This window comes from Elgaria multicarinata, chromosome 6 (assembly GCF_023053635.1).
Source record: "Elgaria multicarinata webbii isolate HBS135686 ecotype San Diego chromosome 6, rElgMul1.1.pri, whole genome shotgun sequence".
NCBI classification, from domain to species: domain Eukaryota; kingdom Metazoa; phylum Chordata; class Lepidosauria; order Squamata; family Anguidae; genus Elgaria; species Elgaria multicarinata.
The window spans coordinates 67001879-67022244 of NC_086176.1; the positions used below are offsets into that span (position 1 = coordinate 67001879).

The window sequence follows — 20366 nt, forward strand, 5'->3', positions numbered from 1 at the left end:
AAGAACAGCCATAAAAATCTAGAACTAGATCTTTAAAATGGTTAGGTAAAAAAGAAAGGTCTTTGCCTGGTGCTGGAAATATAACAATGTAGGTGCCAGTTCAGCCTCTTTGGGGAGGGCATTCCATAAGTGGGGTGCCATAACTGAGAAAGTTCTCTCTCTTGTAGCCACACACTTAGTTTCCTTTGGCAGGGGTACTGAGAGAATGGCCTCTGAAAATGACCTCATAGTCTGAGCAGGTACATTTATTTATGTAAAACATTTGTACCCCGCACTATATCATTAAGATCTCAGGGCGGCGTACATATGGGAGGAGAAGTTCCTGTAGATTCTCTGGTCTCAAGCCATTAAAGGTCAACAGCAAAACTTTGAATTGGGCTCAGAAGCAGACTGGAGGCCAAGTGCAACTGATGAAACACTGGCATCACATGATCATATAGGCCAGTCCAAGTGACAAACCTAGTTGCTCTGTTTTGAACTAACTGAAGTTTCTGAACCATCTTCAAAGATAGCCCCATATACAATGAATTGCAGTAATCCAGCTGGGAGGTTAACAAAGCATGAATAACTGTCACCAGACTATCTCAGTCCAGATAGGGCCACAGCTGGTATATCAACCTCAGCTGATAAAAGGCATGCCTGGCCACTGAGGCCATCTAGGCCTCAAGTGACAATGATGGATCCAGGATCATCACAAGTTGCACAATTGATCATTCAGGGAGAGTGGAATCTTCTCCAGAACCAGTTAAACAATGCTCAACAGGCAGATGAACCACCTGCTAACAGTACCTTCATCTTGTCTAGATAGAGTTTCAGTTTGTTGACCTTCAGTTTGTTGATCTATGCTAGGTCGGGGGCCAGATGCAAATGCATATACATACATACATGCACACACTTGTTTAAAAAGAAAAGTCTTTGATTGCAGTGGAACACAGAAAGAGGAAGATGACCTAATATTTTTGGAAAGGAAATTTAAAGCTTTAAACAGCTTGGACCCAGGTTACCTGAAGAAGTGTCCCCTCCTGTATCTACCTACCAAGACCCTAAGGTCATTATATGAGGCCTTCTTCCAGGTGTGCTTGCCAAATGAAATGAGGCAGGTGGCTGCAAGGGGCCTTTTTAGAGGTGACATTGTGTAATAGCCTCCACAGAAAGATTTGGCTGGCACCTATGTTATGGTCTTCTCAGTGCCAGGTAAATAGTTTCATATTCTCCTAAGCATTAAAAATTACTTTGATGCCCTTAAATCTTTACACTGTTTTATTTTTGCTGCTGCTTTTACTTTGGTTTTATTATGTGCTACATTGTTTGTACCCCTTGCTGCTGAATTTACCATGTGCTGTTTTTTATCATTGTTTTATTGTTGATTGGTGTTTTATGTTTGTAGTTTACCTGTACACCATACAGAGACCTCTGATTATTGGATGGTCTAAAAGAGGAATAAATAAATGCCATGGGACACTCACAAGTAGGATATGCGGACTATAGCCTTCTCCTGCTGCTTTCCAGCAACATATTTAGAGACATGGGCCTAATCTACACCAAGCAGGATATTGCACTATGAAAGTGGTATATGGTATTTGTCAATGGGCCCCAACAGTTGTCAGTACACTTCAATACCACTATAAAGCAGTAATGTGGCTCCTGCCTTTTATATACCGCTTTCATAGTGCAATATCCTGCTTGGTGTAGATTAGGCCCATGGTGTCTCTGATCCTGGAAATAGAATATAGTCATCATGACTAATAGCCGTTAATATCCTTGTCTTTCATGAATTTGCCTAATCCTCTTTTCAAACCACTTAAATTGGTGGCTGTCGCTACAGCTTGGGGCAGCAAATTTCATGGAAACTCATATTGATCCATATTGAAACAGGCCAAGTGTATACATAGGATACATCATGGCATATGACAAGTTGAAAAATAGGGACCTTGGGAACTTTGGTTTCAAGACAAAGGATTACTTTTGGCATTACTCATCCTTATTTTCATTGTTGAGATGCCACGAACATTGGAATTTGGCCTGAAGCTGAAGTTCAGATACGCAACAATGTTATCAGCAATGTTTTGCATAATTGAAAAATGTGTATGTCTTAAAAGTCACTATTAGAAAATAGTAAAGGTTTATGCTAGATTTACCAGTAGTACTTTGTGTGAAATGACAAAATTTGGTTCACTCAATAACCCAGCCGTATTGAGACATTCATTACTGAAGCACTAAGCTATGTGTTGTCATTTATGTTGTTCACATGAATATTTCCAGTTGTTAAAAGAGATGCCGTATGCTAAGCAGTGTGCTGGCACTTGAAAACATAATGAGCAATGGAAATGGAACAAGGACATGCTTGAAACCTCTCTGAAAGGTTTTGACATTGTTGTATCAAATAAGAGGAAGTGGTATTGTGGCCATGTCAAGTGGTGGTGTTTGTGACAGTAAATGTCCTTGAAATTGGACTCTGATAAGAAGGCAAGGTAAAATTCCCCTATGGATCATTTATTAACTGCTTGGTACTGTGCAGGTTCCACATGATCCTGCAGTCAGAGCTTCAGTGCGTCCATGTACTGCATGTGTCAGTGCATTTGTGGGGCATTTTGGAATTTTAAATCTCCCTTTGCTCATCAAAGTCTTTCTGGTGTCCTGAAATGCAGACCAGCAAGAAGTTCATCCACCTGCCTGCGAAATTTGCTGTTTTGCCCTGCTTTCTTGCAGAGCCTATTTATATATTTAGCATCCTTCAGTATATGTACTGCATTACAGAGTAAAATTAGGGGTGGGTGGGAAAGGTTGTTGTCCCAAGGAGCCTACAATCTAAATTTTTATGTAGGAAGTCAACATGGGATCAAGGGAGGGAAGGGAGAGACAAGGAGAATGACAAAGAAAGAGAAGGAATGAGAATGAAGCCTAACAAGGAATGAATGCAATGTAGGGGTATTTACACTTTGTTTGAGGTGAGGATGTGGATTGAGGGGATTATTATTATTATTATTATTATTATTATTATTATTATTATTATTATTATTATTATTATCCGCCTTTTGCCCAATGCTGGGCCTCAAGGCGACATCACAAAATTTAAAACGGGTTAAGCCAAAGATTTCATGGAGGCAGTAGATTGGAAGGAGGGGAGGCTGAAGGAAGAAAGGAAAAATGAGAGAGACATTGTTCCACATAGATGTCTTCAGAGGGGCATCCAGGTTTACTGAGAGAAGGGAGAGGGGGCAAAGTCAACTTAGGCCATAGCTAGACAGGCAAAATCCTGGGGTGATCCCCGGGATCGTCCCTATGTGTCCACATGATACACAGGGGATCCTGGGATCAGGGATGGATGATCCCTCCCTTGCCCCGCGATCTCACCCTCCCCTTTAGCCCTGGTTTTTCCGCGGTCTTGGGCTGAGTCTGAGACTGCGGAACGTGTGGCCATGGGTTGACCCAGCTCCTCGTGATTCCTTGTGAGGAGCCGGGAGCTGCGCCCTTTTGCACATGAGCGTTCGTGCGCTGCTGCCCCTTTAATCTCCCCACAAAATGGCAGGCACGACACCTTTCCTTCTGAGGTTGTCGCAGGTCACATGTAAACAGAGGAGGGATCTCGCGATAAACACATTGCAAGATCTTCCCTCCTCCGTTGAGGGCTAACCGGCCTTAGAAAGAAGGAGGGTGTCAGTTTTCAACTACGTGTAGCTTCTTAAACAAACACACTTAGGGCACCATCCATGGTTGCCTGTGGAATGGTGGGAGTTGTAGGACTTTTTTAATGACTAAACATGCATAGGATTGCACCCTTAAAAGGTCAAAGCAGCTTTTCAAATAGTTGATCAGTTGACAAAAACTATGCTTAAATGCCCCTTCTTCCTCGGTGAGCTCCATAGTATGTGATTTGACAATATTCACCAGGATACAATGTAGCTAACCACCTTTACTCTGAAATGCACATTCTTGACATCTCAGGCATGCGTGCTCCCATTGATTACATGCAAGGCCAAATATAGGAAGACAGAAATGACTTGTTTAGGGGGATTAACATCTGAGATAGATAGGCTACAGACAAGGTTTTTGAGGGCCCTTCTTCAACTCCCAAAGTGTGTCCCTAATTCTGTACTTTTGTTGGAAACCGGGGAAAGCTCTCTTTCGCTTAGGGCTTGGTGGCCTGCCTTAAAATTTTGGATGGAAGTTAGTCTTTTTGGGAGGGGCTCAGGTCTGCTTCCATGTCTGTCTCAGGACAACTATGTGAACAGCTGGTCCAAGCTTCTTGCCAAGAAGGCAGCTTCAATTGGTCTCTCCTCTTCCCTCCTCCTTAATCTGGGCTTGAATTTTGCTTTTAAATCTGTTAAACAAAGACTGTGGGATATAGCCTTCTGCGACTTATGCACTTGCTCTTATGTTTCTTGCTCTCCCAGTGCATTGCACGTTCATTACGTTGGGCCTCTTCAGCTGGCTGACTATCTAAAGAACCTGTCGGTGGCTAAATATCATATCGCTTTCTCCAAGGCCAGATGCAATGTTTATTATATTGAATTACTTCGGGGCAGATATGCTGGTGTCCCTTATCAGGAACGACGGTGCCCCTGTAGGAATATGGAAGTGGAGACGATGGAGCATATCCTTCTGTCCTGTAGCTTTTATAATCAGGCCTGTCATCTTATGATCACCCCGTTGTTGAGTAAACTGTCCAGAAGTTCAGACAAATTTTATGTTAAGTTTCTGTTGGAAGTTAAGTCCTCAAAAGTAAATTTGGCTGTTGCTAAATTTCTTACAGTGGCAGCCAGGATTAGAGCTCTCTGTGTATTAGACGAAAGTTGATAATAGCTCTAACTGTATGATGTTTCATGTTTGATTCTTGTTTTTTCATGGATCTATGGATCGCAATAAAGAAGTATGGTATGGAAATTACTTGTTTCCTCAGGTGAACACAACAATATCTGTGTGCGCGGTGAACAAGTAAATCGGTGTACTGGAAATGTGCCACCCGTATGGAAATGCATAGAGATTTTCTATGACCTGTATAGATTTTCACCAAGCACTCTGAAACCAAGCTGACCAGAGGAAATCAATTTAGGATAAATTACCAGCTCCTTGTTACCTACATAGAAGTCAATAAGATTGCAGTGACTACCTCTCAAACTTCATTAGGTACATTCACACTGGCCTAGTGCTAAATATTTCTCAACCCAGTTCAGTGAACACCAACTGTGCAGAAACCATGGCAAACTCTGTGCCTGAATTTAAGAAGCCATTATTGCTGGTGTCTGCAATTCAGCCATTCAGACTTCAGTTTGTACTAGTACAAATCCTGTTTTCTCCAGATTTCCTGCTTAGAGTTAATCTACCTGTTATATGAGAAATCCATGATTGGTATCCTTCTCACCCACCCCCCGCCTCGATCCAGAGGGAGAGGCAGGTAAATAATAATAATAATAATAATAATAATAATAATAATAATAATAAAAAAACAGCAGCCAAAGGGGAATGTGTGTGTGTGTCTCTGTGTGTAGAGTTAAAGTCTTTTCTCCCTGTCATGTCTCACCACCTTCCTGGTAGGGTGAAGCCAGAACTGCTTGAGCTCCCCTGTGGAAGAGAAGGACCCTATTACTGGGCTTGGTACTGAGGTTCAAGGGGAGTCAGCAGATACTGCCAACCTTCCCCAAAACAATCACTCAAAATGGACTCCATTCAAGAAGACCACAGGTTCAGCTAAATCAATGTATCCTGGACCCCATCTCCTGGCTTCTGATATTAAGATTGCCCCAGCAGCAGAGACAGCATTGTCTCTGAGCAGAAACTCAGGACCAAAGGTGTAATGCCATTCTGGCAGCATGAGGTGTCCCATCCATGAGTCCCAAATATGAGGAGGAATCCAAACTCCTTATGTGCTCTGCATCCGGGCACTGATTACATGCCTAGGAAGAGGTGGGGCAGTAGAAACAGTGATAAAGTGGCTGAGATGGGATGAGAAACATTTTCCCAAATTGACAGTTCCCTGAAGCTGCATTTCATTCAAAAAGAAAATGTTCAGAGTTCCAGTCATGGATCTCCTGCAAATTTTTCCTTGGAAAAACTTTGTATTTTGAAAGGTGACAGACATTCTTCTTTTAAAAGGTGTTGTTGGGCCCTTAGATCAGGCTTCCTGCAATAATCGAGATACTTATTTTTAGGTCAGTGGAAATCATTACTTCTCATTTGTGTCCTGAATACAGTTTGGGGCAGTTTTTATTCAGGATAAGCCCATGCTTGTTGCAAAGTCTATGAAGTGAAAATTAATTCACTTAATCTTTCCCATAAGTACTTCAGAGCACACACTTATTTTTATGTACTGTGTTTCGTCAGTACAATATATGGGAGTTCACTCACTATAAGTGAAATATCTTTCCTTTTTTCAGTTCATTTTAAAATGCTGGTTGTGTCTATGCAGTCCCTGAAGAATTCAGTCAAACTTCTTTACATATTTCCCTCTCTCTTTTTGGTAAGGTAACATCCTCCTTGCTCCTCTTGTCAAAGCTGAGATGAACTTTCATCCCTTTCTCTGCATCTAACAGGAAATATACTACACAAAAGCCTATTATTAACCTCCCCTTCCCTTCTAATAGCATGCATTTTAAATGATCTACCCATATAGCAATGCCAATGACATCTGTCATAAAAGTAAAGACAAATCTATGCTTGACTTTGAAGGCTGCTTCCAAAAAGCTTCACCATTGCCACTATAAGATATAGTCTCTCATTATTATTATTATTATTATTATTATTACTATTATTATTATCCAATGTAGCTGACTTGTATACTTACCATTTTCCAATTTATCTTTTTGAGGCAGGTAGGAAGTCAACTTAGTAAGTGCTAGGAAAGTTAAAGGGAGGGAGGTGGGAGTTTACCCAAACAGTCCTACAAAACTTGTTCAGCTGTGCTTTGGTTTCCTTTGAATGATCTTGCAACATTCCACAACAACGGCAAATGAGCTGTGCCCACTCCCCAGAAGATAGATGAAGAATCCCAATTCCCACCCTGCCAGTACAGCTTGGGCGTGGTGGTGATTTCCAGGCGGGGAGGACGAGGAGATGACGCTACATGTGTGCAGCACGACACATGTGTGGGGCAAGCCTATAAAGGCAAACCCAGCCTCTTTCACTTTCCGTCTCCCTCCCTCCCTCCCTCTAACCAGTATGGGAATAGTCAGCTGTTTCCTTTGGAAGGGCTGAGTAGGAATTTTACCTACCATGGATTGGCTTTTGTGTACAGGTTGTTGTTGTTTTTTTGGCCTACTTCATACAGGGATTATTGCTTAGCGGAGGGTGAGTAAATAGACTGATTGGTTGTGCAGGGTTGTGCGGGAATTTTGGTTATTAGAATAGGGCTGGTGAGCACTAAGGCACCTTTACGGTGATTGGCAAGTTCTGAGGCCTGCTCCTCGAGGGTTGTACGGCTCTCGTGCCAGGATATGGCTTGCGTTTGGGGACCTTCCTGCCTCACCTATTTGGAGTTGTTTGGCACCAGGTGGGGGTGACACATGGTGGTCTCCCCAACTTATAAAACATGTAGCTTATGAAAGGGACCAGGTGCTCGCTCATAAGACAGGCTAGCAGCCTGTAGAAAGGATTTAACTGATTCCCGCACTTCCACATGCAGAACCAGGGAGGGGTGAATTACCCGCTTTAAATAAAGAAGACCTAGTTTATCCCAAACTCCAGTGTCGTTATTTCCTCAGTTCCTTCTCCGTTCACAATAGCCTTGCTCTAGAAAACACAGCCCTCTCTTTTTTGCGGGGAGGGGGGAGTACTTGTGCTGCATACCCCAGCCCCCTTTTTAAAAGGAACTGGAGTGTGCTTTCTTACTGCAGAAGCATTGTGCATATTTTATTTCCAGCTTTGAAGAGCCTCTCTCAGAGCTGGGCATGAACTCTGTCAATTTCACTTGTGCTGCTATCAAAAGCCAAGAAGTGAAACTGACAAAACTCATTCCCATTGCTGTGACAAGGCAAGGAAGACCATAAAAGTTCTTAAGCGAGGAAAAAGCACAGAACATGTTTCGTAAAATAGTGAGGCAACATTGCAGCCTTGCTACAGTTTTTGTCATTAATTTAAAGGATTAGAGCAGACTCATTTACAAGGCTGGCTTAGAATGCAGTTAAACACACCAGCTTTGATTAGTGGTAGGCTTGCTTTAATCTGTTATATCTTGCTAGTTACAAGGGCTTTGGTGCTCCAAATAAATCCGAGCGACTTGGAATATGTGAAAAGATACAAAAAGGTTAACAAACAGCTGTAGAACTGTTTCCCCCCTTATTTGTCAACTTTAACTTGGGCTAAGATATTTATTAATTATGCACTTGATAGACATGGGTTGGGGGTTATTAGCTCCAATATGATGACTCCTTTATATGTCAACAGCACAATGCCATATATGCAAGACTTGAAGAGCCCTCAGACAATGCTAATGCAGACCTGCAGTAATGATTTGTAAAGAAGATTAACTGACTCACCACTATGGTTTCCCCTAAACAGCTCCTGTCAAATTACTGACCACTCTTGACCTTGCCTAGCTAATTAGTCCTGACAAGATCAGAGTCCAGGACACTATGGCTGAGGCTCACTGCATCATGTATCTTTTTTTTTGTCTGTTTATCTACCCCATATAAATGTATGCAATGGGACTGAATTAAAGCCTGTCAGAATTTCCATCACCCCACAAAGTGCTTGTCTTGGCAGTAACTTGAAGAGTTCAGTTTTCAAATTTTACTAAAGATGACAGGTCTATCACCCATTATCAGTGTCTCATCAATCATAGCAACAATAGCAGGGCTCCTGTGGAGAGGTTATTAAAGTCTAGCTTCAAGATCTTTCCCCTGCATTTATGCCAAGATCTTTGTACACGTACAGGGGCCTGTGTGTGTGTGTGTGTGTGTGTGTGTGTGTCTAAAATCACAATTAAGAAAAGCATAAGCAGTCAGTCATAAAATATTTTCCAATTTTTCCTTTACCCATTGACAGCCATTCAGATATAATGAACACATTAAACCTGAATTTAGAGAGTTAAAGTAATTCAGAGTATTTACTACAGATTATTAAAGCAGTGTCCCATATAGTAAAGTGGCAGGAGCCATAAAGTTCCTTCAGAGAGTGTTCCACCTTTCTGTTAGAGAAAGCAACCTTTCTGTTGCTTGTGCCTCATGTTAGTTGAGATGTAGAAGATAGGTTTTGTAATGCAGTAGTTAAAAATCCATCCTTTTTATTTTAATACAGGTGAGTGTGTAGAAGGAAATGTTTTCTATTTAAAGTGTACTTGATGCATTCTTTGTCCCAGTGCTGGTGTTTGTGATGATGGGAGAGGTAAAACACCTGCAAAATTACTGAACACGTTCTTGTTCTTTAGTGGTTACTCAATTAGCAGTGTGCAAAGGAAAAAAAATAGAATATGAAAAGAATCATTTTTCTTTTCAGGTTCCTGAATACCTTAATGGATTTTTCTTCTTTAGCTTCTGTTCTCTTTGAACAGCTTTTGTTGCGGAGGCTTTTTTACATGCCACCCTCCACCCCCAGCCTCTTCACTTGTTGAGCTGTCAGGGGCATATTTCTTTCAATATATTTAAAGCAACATTTTTGATAGCTGCCACTAGGTCATGCAAAGCAGAACAGATGAAAGCCTTATAATGCTGCTGGGGACCTGGATGAGTAGTTTTATAATAGATTTCTCTCAAAATGTCTAGACATGATTATTAGATTATAGTGTACTTTTTATGACATTCCTAACATATTGCAATCGGCCTGTCTTTGTAAGCAGGATTTCATTGTTGTTGTTGCATTAACGAAGTGCCAGTTATATGGTATAGGCCCTCTTCACTAATATTTTTATACAGAAATAAAGTATCAGAGCTTAAAGAGCCATACTGCTTACTTAGTAAATCTTGAGTTGAATTTAAAAAGCAGGTATGAGTGGCTAGAATATGAGTGGCTAGTTCTGTAAGATTTATCATTTATCTTGTGGATTTCAAGGCAGGCTGTGGTTAGACTGACGGTAACTCTGTTGTGCTCGCAATATCTTGTAATTCACTGGACAATGATTTAGAGAAAGTTAAATCGGGGAGATCTTGCATGAAGCATTTTTCACCATCTTTTAGAAGAGCATGTTGATAACAACTGCTTCATATTTTCCTGGTGCTTTCTCTACTTATAGAAGGGATATTGGTCCACAGGCAAATGGGATCCCAGCACTGCATCTTCTTCAGCTTAGAACAGCAAACATATCTCTTTTATATTCCCCTATTCTAACCCATGACTTATTTTTAAGTTTAAGATGCATGCATACAAATGACACCTGCTGGAATTCCCTTTTCTGTACAAGTGTTAAAGATGCAGGAACCCTGTCCTCCTTTCCATATGGCCACCCTAACTCAAGTTATTGATGTAGAAAGTCTACACTCCCTGTTTTAGTTACTGTAAGGACACTCTTTCCTGAGGCCTACTTTTTTTGTAGGCGCCTTCTGAATTGTCCTGGGTTTGTGCACAGTAGTAATGCTTCAGCTTGAAAATGTTTTTTATTTTTATTTTTTTGGCTTTAGAAGGCTCACTATGATGCAATCTGAGAATGCCTTGTTTAAATGAATTAGGGATGTTACTAGAGACTGCTGATTTGCTCTTCTGATTGTGGAAAGGAAAGGGAGGGTGATCTTCTCCACTTTAGTACTATAAACTAGGGCCAATTGTGTTGTGGCTGTGAGTTGAGTTGCAAGACAGGCATGTGCTGAAGCTCTCAAACTTCATTACATCTCAAACTGTGCATACATTTTTCAATCTAATTATCAACATGTCAATTTGGTCCTGTAAATTGGCCTTGAGGTTTTTTTTTTTAAATCCCTACTTGAATTTTTCAAAAAGCCTTTAAAATGGACCTAATTTCATGTTTGCATTGGCATTTTGTTTTATGACTCACCATTACACTGCAGGTGTAAATGCAGCTCCACTTCTGTCCATTCATTGATGTAATCTGGTGACCTGTGGTATGCAATTTGTCCCTGAAACCTGGAAAAGCCTTGCTCCACTTCTAGAAGGCTCCATGCTGTGATAAACGTATCTAAACAAATATATGGTTTTGCCCCCTTGCTTTGTCATTTCACTTTTCTCACTGTTTTGATATAATTTTAGCACTTTAATGATCATATCTCAATATCCAAAAGCATTTCAAGATTCAATCTTTATGAAAGTAATTTGAATTGCGCTCACTAAACCTGTGTGGCGCATTTGTTCATTCATATGCTCAACATGATCTCAACAGTTCTTGTCTAATTAATCTTTCACTTAAACCAAAAGGATCTGCCTATGATTGTCAGATTATCTATGATTCCTTGTTCCTTATCATTCATTTCAATCCTTCATTCATTATATTTCTATATTGCCCCATAGCTGAAGCTCTCTGGGAGGATCACAAAAATTTTAAACTATTGAAATATATTATACAAAGTACAAAGAACATTTACATAAAAACATATAAACAGATAGCACATACATAGACATCAAATATCTAAAAACGATTTTTAAACAATCAGCCAAGAACAATCCAGGACCTGATTAAAAACTCATTATTTGCTGCCAAAAGCCTGAGAGAAGAGACCAATTTTAACATGGTGCTGAAAAGATAACAATGTCGGTGCCAGGCAGGCCTCCTCAAGGAGATCATTCCATATATTGGAGTCTGTGTTTATTGCTATTTATGTAGGATGTAAGTGCGGTTTGGACTTTGGATGGTAAGTGGTTAATTCTGTTGGGAGGGGGAGTGAGTGCATGGAATGTTGCAGTGGATACTGATTGGCTATAGGATTCAAGTGTGTGACAATTAGCAGTTAATAGTTAGAAGCAGTTGAGGGTTGTGTGTGGAGAGGAGAGAGAGAGAGAGACTGACTGGGTTTGTCTGCTGTAGAGTTTAGAACCGAGTAGGACCAATGTTTTATTGTTTTGGGAAAAAAGGGGATAGGAGGAGATAGATTTGACTGGTGGGTAGAGTAGGCAAGGATACATGAGATATACTGTATTGTAACAAATAAGTATTGCAACAAATGAAACCACAAGATTGATAAACTGCATGAACTTACTTATTGTTAAATAAAAGTTATTTTGTTTCATGAACTGGATTGGATTCTTAAAGTACCTGAGGTAAGGTACTGAAATATATGGTGGCAGTGGTGAAGGAAAAGGGTGAATAGAGTGGACCACAGAGTGCTGGGCTGGTTGGTGTGGGACCAAAAAGGGTAAGTGAAACACAGAACCAGTGAGCAGCAATATGCCGACTGGGTCCATGGTTGGGATCCATTTATAGAAAGAAGTAAAAAGGAGACCCAAAGGGAGCAGTCATGACAGAGTTCATCACCAAAAGGAGGCACCTGGAGGACAGCCTTAGATGCTGAATGTACTACATGGGTTGGTTCATGCTGGGAGAGGCACTCAATCACATATTGTGGTCCCAAGCCATGTAAGGCTTAATTAGTCAAACCAGCACCTTGAATTGGGCTCAGAAACATACAGGCAGCCAGTGCAATTGGGCCAGATTCAGTATTACATGTTTGGATCTTTTTGTCCCTGTTATCTATCTGGCTGCCGTATTTTGCACAAGCTGCAGCATTTGAACTGTCTTCAAATGTAGCCCCACGTAGAGTGCATTGGAGTAATCTAACTTGGAGGTTACCATAGAACAATGGCCTTGCTGGTCATTCCAAAACAAACAATGTTGCCATGCAGTATCCTGATAGAGGGCCTTCTCCGTAGTGTCACCCAGCCTCTATCTATCCATCCATTCATCCATCTGATTCAATACGAGGAGACTACCCTTTTAGTGATGGCCAAGCTAAACTGCCACTTCTATTCAGGAGAATGAAAGATGTGGAGCTCCATTTCAGGAGTCATGTAGTTCATTAGAGTTAGCACAGGCCTCTAAAGAGATGACTAATGTTTCCTCGGCATTGGTCATATTGCCTGTTTTAATTAGGAGGGCACGTAGGTAATGCTGCCGATGCCAAGAGAACATGATGCAAAGCAAGAGGGGGCAAAGAACCTCTGCAGAAGGAGCACAGTCATTTAACATTCTCAGATCTTTGGGCACGTTTAAACATTGTCACATTTGCATGTGTTTCTGTACTATGTCAGTTTTCAGCTGGAAAGGGAACAACTATGTTTTCACCTTCAGACTGAACAATTGCATGCTGAGACGACCTGGGATCCAGCCACTTTTACAAGCTCAGCATATTCCTCACACCTAACATAATGGCATGAACACAAATATAGCATACAAGCATCTTTTCATGAAAAATAAGCACAGTCAGCCCCTTTTGATATCCTCCTGATCTTCTCCCTCTTTCAACTACTTATTTATCCTCAACAGTTCTGTTGTGCCACATTCGGGAAACAAAATCCATGAACTGAGAGAGGTAGTTACTATTATGTTTCATAAATAAATAAATAAATCTGCTCTCATGTGAATTCAGTAAGCCCCTGTTTTGTCCATCTCTCCCCATAAAGACCCCCAAAGTATTTATTTTTCTACTAAACAAATTAAACATGGAGCATCCACATACAGCAGCAGTTTATTTCTCAGTACCAGATGCCAGGGGAAAACACAGTTCTCCCACTTTCAGACTTCTTACTACTGCTGATGCATTGCTTGTCTGCAATCAACTAAAAGTGGAATTAAAATGGTGGTGCCACATAGAAAGTAACACTATGTTATTCAGCAATGCTTGTCCCCATGGATAGGATCTTTCTGCTAATGTTTACTCAGAAGTAACTCCCATTCAGCAAAGGTCCCTTGCAACATTACTTATTTAAGGAAATTTACCACCCACACTTCTGCTATAGTCACAGTGCTCAGGGTGATTTACAGCAATGTATAACTACAAAATAAATCATGAAAATTAACAATACACAGCAATTATTAGCGACCTCCTTGCAGCTTTTACTTCTTTTATTGCTTCTTGGTCAGCACAGCAGCAGTGTTACTGATGAATTGCCTCTTAATTGCACCTTAATTTGGGTAATTATAGTGACAGTGCAATTCTGCAATAAAATGAAAAGAAACGAATGAGAGAAAATTAATAATTAACCTCCTCCCCTTCTCTGGGATGAACACGGACTGAGTGAATAAGGTGCAACGAAGAGGCCATTAATCAGTAATGATGCTGCCACACTGAACTGGAAGTAATAAAAGTGGTGGAAGCTGAAAGGAGGAAGCTGCTAATTAAAAGGACAGAAATTCTAAAAAGCCTCAGCACTACTATTTTGTTTTTAAACTTTTTTTTAAAAAAATTATGATAAATCAGGTCTCACAAAAGACTAAAACACAACACATTGCAACAAAAAGTGAGAGAGCAAATAATGTCTATTTCAGACTAAACTTTTAGGGTTGCATTCAACCCTGGCATGATGAGCAGATGTCTGATTGCACAAAAGGATTTCCCTGTCTCTTTTCCCCTGCAACGCCCCCCCCCCTGAAAAAAAAATCTGGTCCAGAGATCCCCCAACCCTCCAGAACCAATTTTGGGGGCTTGCAGGGGGAGGGAAGAAATCTGTTCTGCCAGCGTTCTCTCCCACTGGCATAACTACACCATTGGATAGAATCCCTAACACGAAAATAGCCATTGAGGGGCTAGCCATTACCTTAATCCCCTGCAAAAACACAGTCAGGGCCTTACCTATGTAGATTTTTCCATGCAACAGTGTTTCTTTTAAAAACAATAGACTATATGTGATGGGCAATTTGTGTTCTGAGTTAGCAATGGCACAGCCGACAGCCTGTGGACCAGAAGGATATGCTGATGGGATGCTAACGCTGGCTGCAAATAGCCCAGTGCACACTGTAAGTGCCTTTTAAACAAGATGACAGCTGTGTGGAACGCTTATATGGGTAAGTGCTTTCCACACCTCGTTTAAATGGCCTTGTCATGTTTAAATTTGGCCTGAGCTTGCAAAGACATCAGGTGGCTGCTGTTTAAAGCAGAATGCTAGGCGACTTGCATTTTGGTGTGATGCAGCAAAATGTTTCTTATGTTCTAATCTGATAAAAAAAAAATCATAAGATTTATGGCATAGCAAAACATCATTATTTGCAGGTCATGATCCATTCTGGGTTATCCGTTATGGTGTGATCTACAATCTAGTTATCCTGCGCTGTGAACTCTCTGGGGATGTGAATCGAGAAGGATTAAGGAATGCTGTGTGGAGATCTTTGCAGAAACAGAAGGACATTGAAAAGGAGAGTCGAGTCCTGGATGCTGCAAAAGTAGCAGAGGTAGGTGTGAAATCCAGTAGTTGGTTTAAGTTATTGCTCAAACAGGACTACTACCGTATCATCATTAATCAATTATTTTTCAGGTAAAAAAATGGAGGTACCTCATAGGGTGACCATATGGAAAGAAGGACAGGGCTCCTGTATCTTTAACAGTGGCATAGAAAAGGGAATTTCAGTAGGTGTCATTTGTATGCATGCAGCATCTGGTAAAATTCCCCCTTCATCACAAAAGTTAAAGCTGCAGGAGCCCTGCCCTCTTTTGTATCTGTTCAAGAGGGCAGGGCTCCTGCAGCTTTAATGTTATGATGAAGAAGGAATTTCACCAGGTGCTGCATGCATACAGATGACACCGGCTGAGATTCCCTTAATTGTACAACTGTTAAAGATACAGGAGCCTGTCCTCCTTTCCATATGGTCAGTCTACTTTCAGTTATAGACTAATTATTTGGAGAGCAGCAAGGACTCCCAGTTAATATTAGTGGCATGTTCAAGTAACCTGCTATTTATCAAAAAGGAACTACATCATTTAGAAACACATTATTAAACAGAAAATTTAAAAAAATGATTTTCGAGTCAGGCTCCTATGCTAGCCTGCAAGAGAATAAATACAATGAACTAAGTGGGACTTCTGATTGTGGTGCACAATTGTTATAATCCGCAAAGAATATAGTCAGTAAGACAAATCAGTAAAAAATATAGTCAGTAATTGAAGCAAGAATATTTTAAAAAACTGACATTATTTAGACGCTGGATTGATTTTCTTTTAGGATTTTCTTTAAATCTGGGATGGGGAATGTTTGGTCTCCAGAAGTTGTTGGACTGCAATTCCCACCATCTCTCACCATTAGCCTTGCTGCCTAGGGTTGATGGGAGTTTCAGTTCAACAGCACCTGGACTTAAATATGAAGTCCCATCCCTGACTTAAATATTATAATTACAAGTGCTATTTATGTATACCTTGTTTTTATGCCTGATACATGGACAGACATCCCAAAGAAATGTTTTGCTAACTTGTCTGAAGACTTGAAGTTTATTGTTGTTTTCTTGAGAACCCTCTGCAAGCTCTATCAACTATTAGTGTTGAAGTTTTCTTTGATCACTATTATCCTATTGAGCCATTATAATTTATATTGGTCTGTCCTGAACCTACAATAGAATTCCAGTATATTGACTGAATGTTAGCGTTCCTACTTCAAATAATGTAGAAGGCAATCCATTTTCCAATCATGCCAATAACAACAACAACAAAAATCCCATTGATTTTAATAGTTCTGGGTTGTCACATAAATGCAAACAAGAGGACATTTTTACATGTCATAAATCACGTGCTAAGCCACAATATTTTTTTGCAAATCACTTACATTGCAGTGTTTGCATTTCATCTTTTTCCTCCCTATTAGTAGTGTTTTCAAGTAAATGGCTAAGAACATAAGAAGAGCCATGCTGGATCAGATCAGGGTCCATCTAGTCGAGCATTCTGTTCACACAGCAGCCAATGAGCTGCCCACAGGAAACCCACAAGCAGGACACAGTGCAACAGCACCCTCCCATCCATGTTCTCCAGCAACTGGTGTATATAGGCTTACTGGAGGTATGGTATAGTATGGATGTTCCAGAGGTGTGTGTCCTGGTAATGCATCTCACTTCCCCGTTGCCCAAGGGGATCCTGCTTCTTCCAACCACCTCCAACTGGTTGCCCAAGGCATTAGAAGGCTGCTCCTTCTCCGTAAATCCTGACTTGTTCTGAGAGAAGCTTAGGTTCCTTCTCTGCCTCTTGCATGGACAAATCAAGTCAACACATTTCTTGTTTTGCTCCTCCCTTCCCTACTCATGAGTAGCCCTTTGTTCCTGAGCAGGCTCTAAACACTGCTATTGGCTAAGGTGATTTGGATACTGGTGCCTGCTTCTTTTGCCCTGGGCCAGCTGCCAGGGAAACATAGCTGGCCATTGCCTCCACAAAAGAACCACATATTCCTCCATTCAAGGCTCCCCCTTCCTTCCCCAGGCATGGATCTCATTCTTGTGCCCCATGGCATCAGTGTAGTAAGGGGACTTCCCATCCACCCACAATGCATGTATGTTTATAGTGCATGCCAGTCTAGAGACCGGTTCACACATGCAAGCCTCAGTATTTTCTCTGTGTCATTATGTAATGTGAACCATATGTTGCATGGAAACAATCACACCCATTTCCAGTGACCAAGGCATCTCATCTCATGTTCCCCTCTAGTGTATACACAGTGGTGGGACTAAAAAAAAATTAATTTGAGGGATGGTGGGGGGAGGGGGGAGAGAGAGAAATAGATTTTGAGACATCAACCTCTGCATTGCATAATAAACCTGAACATATTTACTCAGAACTAAACAACAGTGATTTTAACAAGATTTACATTTAAGACAGCATCTTTAGGATTGAGCCTTAATTAAAATTCTAATTTAGGATTTTATTTAGTTTTTTTTAATTTAGTTGTAGTAGCCTCTAGGTGCTGCTAAAAAATGCAAGTCTTTTTTCTGAATAAAGAACAGTAATGGGAAATCCTCTTGAAATGTCTTGTAGATGTAGTTCTCATGTAGGTAAAACTGCTCTGTGGTAGAAATTAGCTGGCAAAGAATTTCCGAAAATGGAGATTCAGCGATGGAAAGCTTCAACCATTGAATTTCTCTGTGTTAAGCAGCTGTATAGGAGCCCTTGAAGAAAAAGCTGGTGACCACACACAGAACGAACTGTATGGGATGGGCTATGGAAGATGGTATAGTAAAACAATCTAGATCAATCAGCTAAGTGAACCAATTAAAAAAACACCTCAGGATAGTGGGGCAAGTGAGGATATATAGGAATCCTGGATGTATATCCATTCCAGAGGGAGAAAAGGAAGCAGTATTAAGGTGAGAAGAAGGGGGGGAAACAGAAAAGGAGAATAAGGCTTAAATATACATCTGGAAAATCATGTGTGTGTGTGTGTGGGGGGGTTTGTATTCAATGTGGAATAATTGCCTGTTAGTGAGGCACTTCTATATCCAGAACTTTGCAGACCATGTTTTTCTTTGAAGAATTGGGGTCAAACTACATGTTCATACTTTTAAACAGTATGTTTAAACCGGCTACCCTTATTTTGAAGAACAAAAAACAGCTGTGGAGCCCCAATCTGAATCAACGCCCCCCCCCCCCCCGGCTGCTATTTGTGGACCTTCCTGAGAGCTTTGGCTATTGGGTATAGAAATGCAATTCTACAGTATAGAAATGCAATAACTAAATATCCCTCCCAAAGGTGTCCCCAAAGCTGTGGCTGGGTAGAGCTGGGGAACACAGGCAAAGCAGGCTTCTAGGTTGGCATTTGATCACACTTGACCCACTGTAGCACAACCTATATGGGAAATAAATAAATAAATGGTTTGGATGGGTGATCTATGTCTGAAGCTGCAGGCATATGCAGATGTACTTGGGAACAAGCCTGATCTGATTAAAGATGCAGCAGATAAGGCTGTGTATGAAGCCCTCCTGGATAAACTGACTAACTTGTGGATCGTGAACATAGGAAGCTGCCTTATCCAAATCCAGAGTATTGGTCCGTCTAGCTCAGTATTGTTGAAACTGATTGGCAGCAGCTGTCTAGGATCGCCATCTGGTTCATTTGAAAGCTACGTGTGGCTGGGCTGACACATGTGGTTAATGCAGTTAGATGCTTACATGGATCAGCGCCTTGCGCATGGTCCATGCCACTTATAAATTGGGCCTCAAGCAGAGTCCTGCCCTCCCCTCCCCACCCAGTGCTGCTGTCAGAGATCCTGTTTAGTGACACTAGAGATTGAACTTGGGACCTTCTGCCTGCAAATCATGTGCTCTGACACAAGGCTGCGCCCCTTACCTTAAAGCGTAGCCAGAACTATTAAATCATCTGCCTCAAAGTCAGCAAGAGTCAGAGGAGAACAAACCACAAATCCTAATCAGAATGCTTTGATCACATCACAAAATTATTCTTCCTATCTGTGATTGTATCATATAACTAAGTAATAAGATTCTGGGGAGTGGGGAAATGATTTTCTAACATCTTCAAGGGCATCTTAAACAATGCTGTTTAAATTTATGAAATATATTACAAAAGAAATGTTAGTGTGTTAAGAAAGCTGAAGTATGAGCGATATGGCTGGAGGTTTTATTTTTAGAAGGACAAAAAAATGAATGGGAAAGGATGTTAGATCATTCGCAAAACAAATCACCATTTATTCCAAGAACCTTCTCAGCAGCATTTGTTCCTTGGGACCAATATTTGTGTTGTACCCCGCCTTGATCCAGTGAGAGAGGCGGGTAATAAATTATTATTATTATTATTATTATTATTATTATTATTATTATTATTATTAAGGTGGAAAAGCAAAGCACTGAATTAATTTCCTTTGATGCTTTAAAAAGGTTTTGATAATCATGAATGGATTATTTTAACACTTTGTATTATTACCAATATTTGAATTTAACAATAGATAGGCAAGCAACAAAAGACAAGCATGATTTACCTCACAGCTGCATTTGCTGTTTATGCTGTCTGCAGTTTTGCATAATTAAAGTAGGTACTTATGGGTGAGGAGAAAAAAAAAGCTGTATGTTTGGTTTATTTCTCTTAATGTTAGACATGTTAGAATGTTCATTGGATGCACCACACCTAGGCCTAATCTACACCAAGCAGGATATTGCACTATGAAAGAGGTATGAAAGCGGTATATAAAAGGCAGGAGCCACACCAAGCAGGATATAGCACTATGAAAGCAGTACATGGTCTGTGTCAATGGGCCCCAACAGTTGTCAGTGCACTTCAATCCTGCTATAAAGCAGTAGTGTGGCTCCTGCCTTTTATATACCGCTTTCATAGTGCAATATCCTGCTTGGTGTAGATTAGGCCATAATGTAATGGTATTGTGAAGAGTGAGGAAACAGCAGGAGGTTCCTAGAGGGACCACAGTTTTCCCCCCTACAATGAGTGGCCCAAAGGGCTATTAAATGCCTGGCATTTTGAAAGCCTGTGCACATTCTTTTGAAAATACATTCCATTCTTGACAGTGCCAGACAGAATTACAGAAATAGGTTTTATAATTTCAACAGGTAAAGAAGATA

At 40.7% G+C, this 20366-nt stretch overlaps 1 protein-coding gene across 1 annotated transcript in view; it reads left to right on the forward strand.

The window, feature by feature from the left end:
- TMEM232 (transmembrane protein 232) overlaps window positions 1-20366 on the forward strand; it is a 147860-nt gene that overhangs the window by 62931 nt on the left and 64563 nt on the right. The window contains exon 11 of the mRNA XM_063129540.1: window positions 15081-15259. Within this exon, the coding sequence (XP_062985610.1) occupies window positions 15081-15259 (179 nt within the window). The remainder of the gene's footprint in view (window positions 1-15080; window positions 15260-20366) is intronic.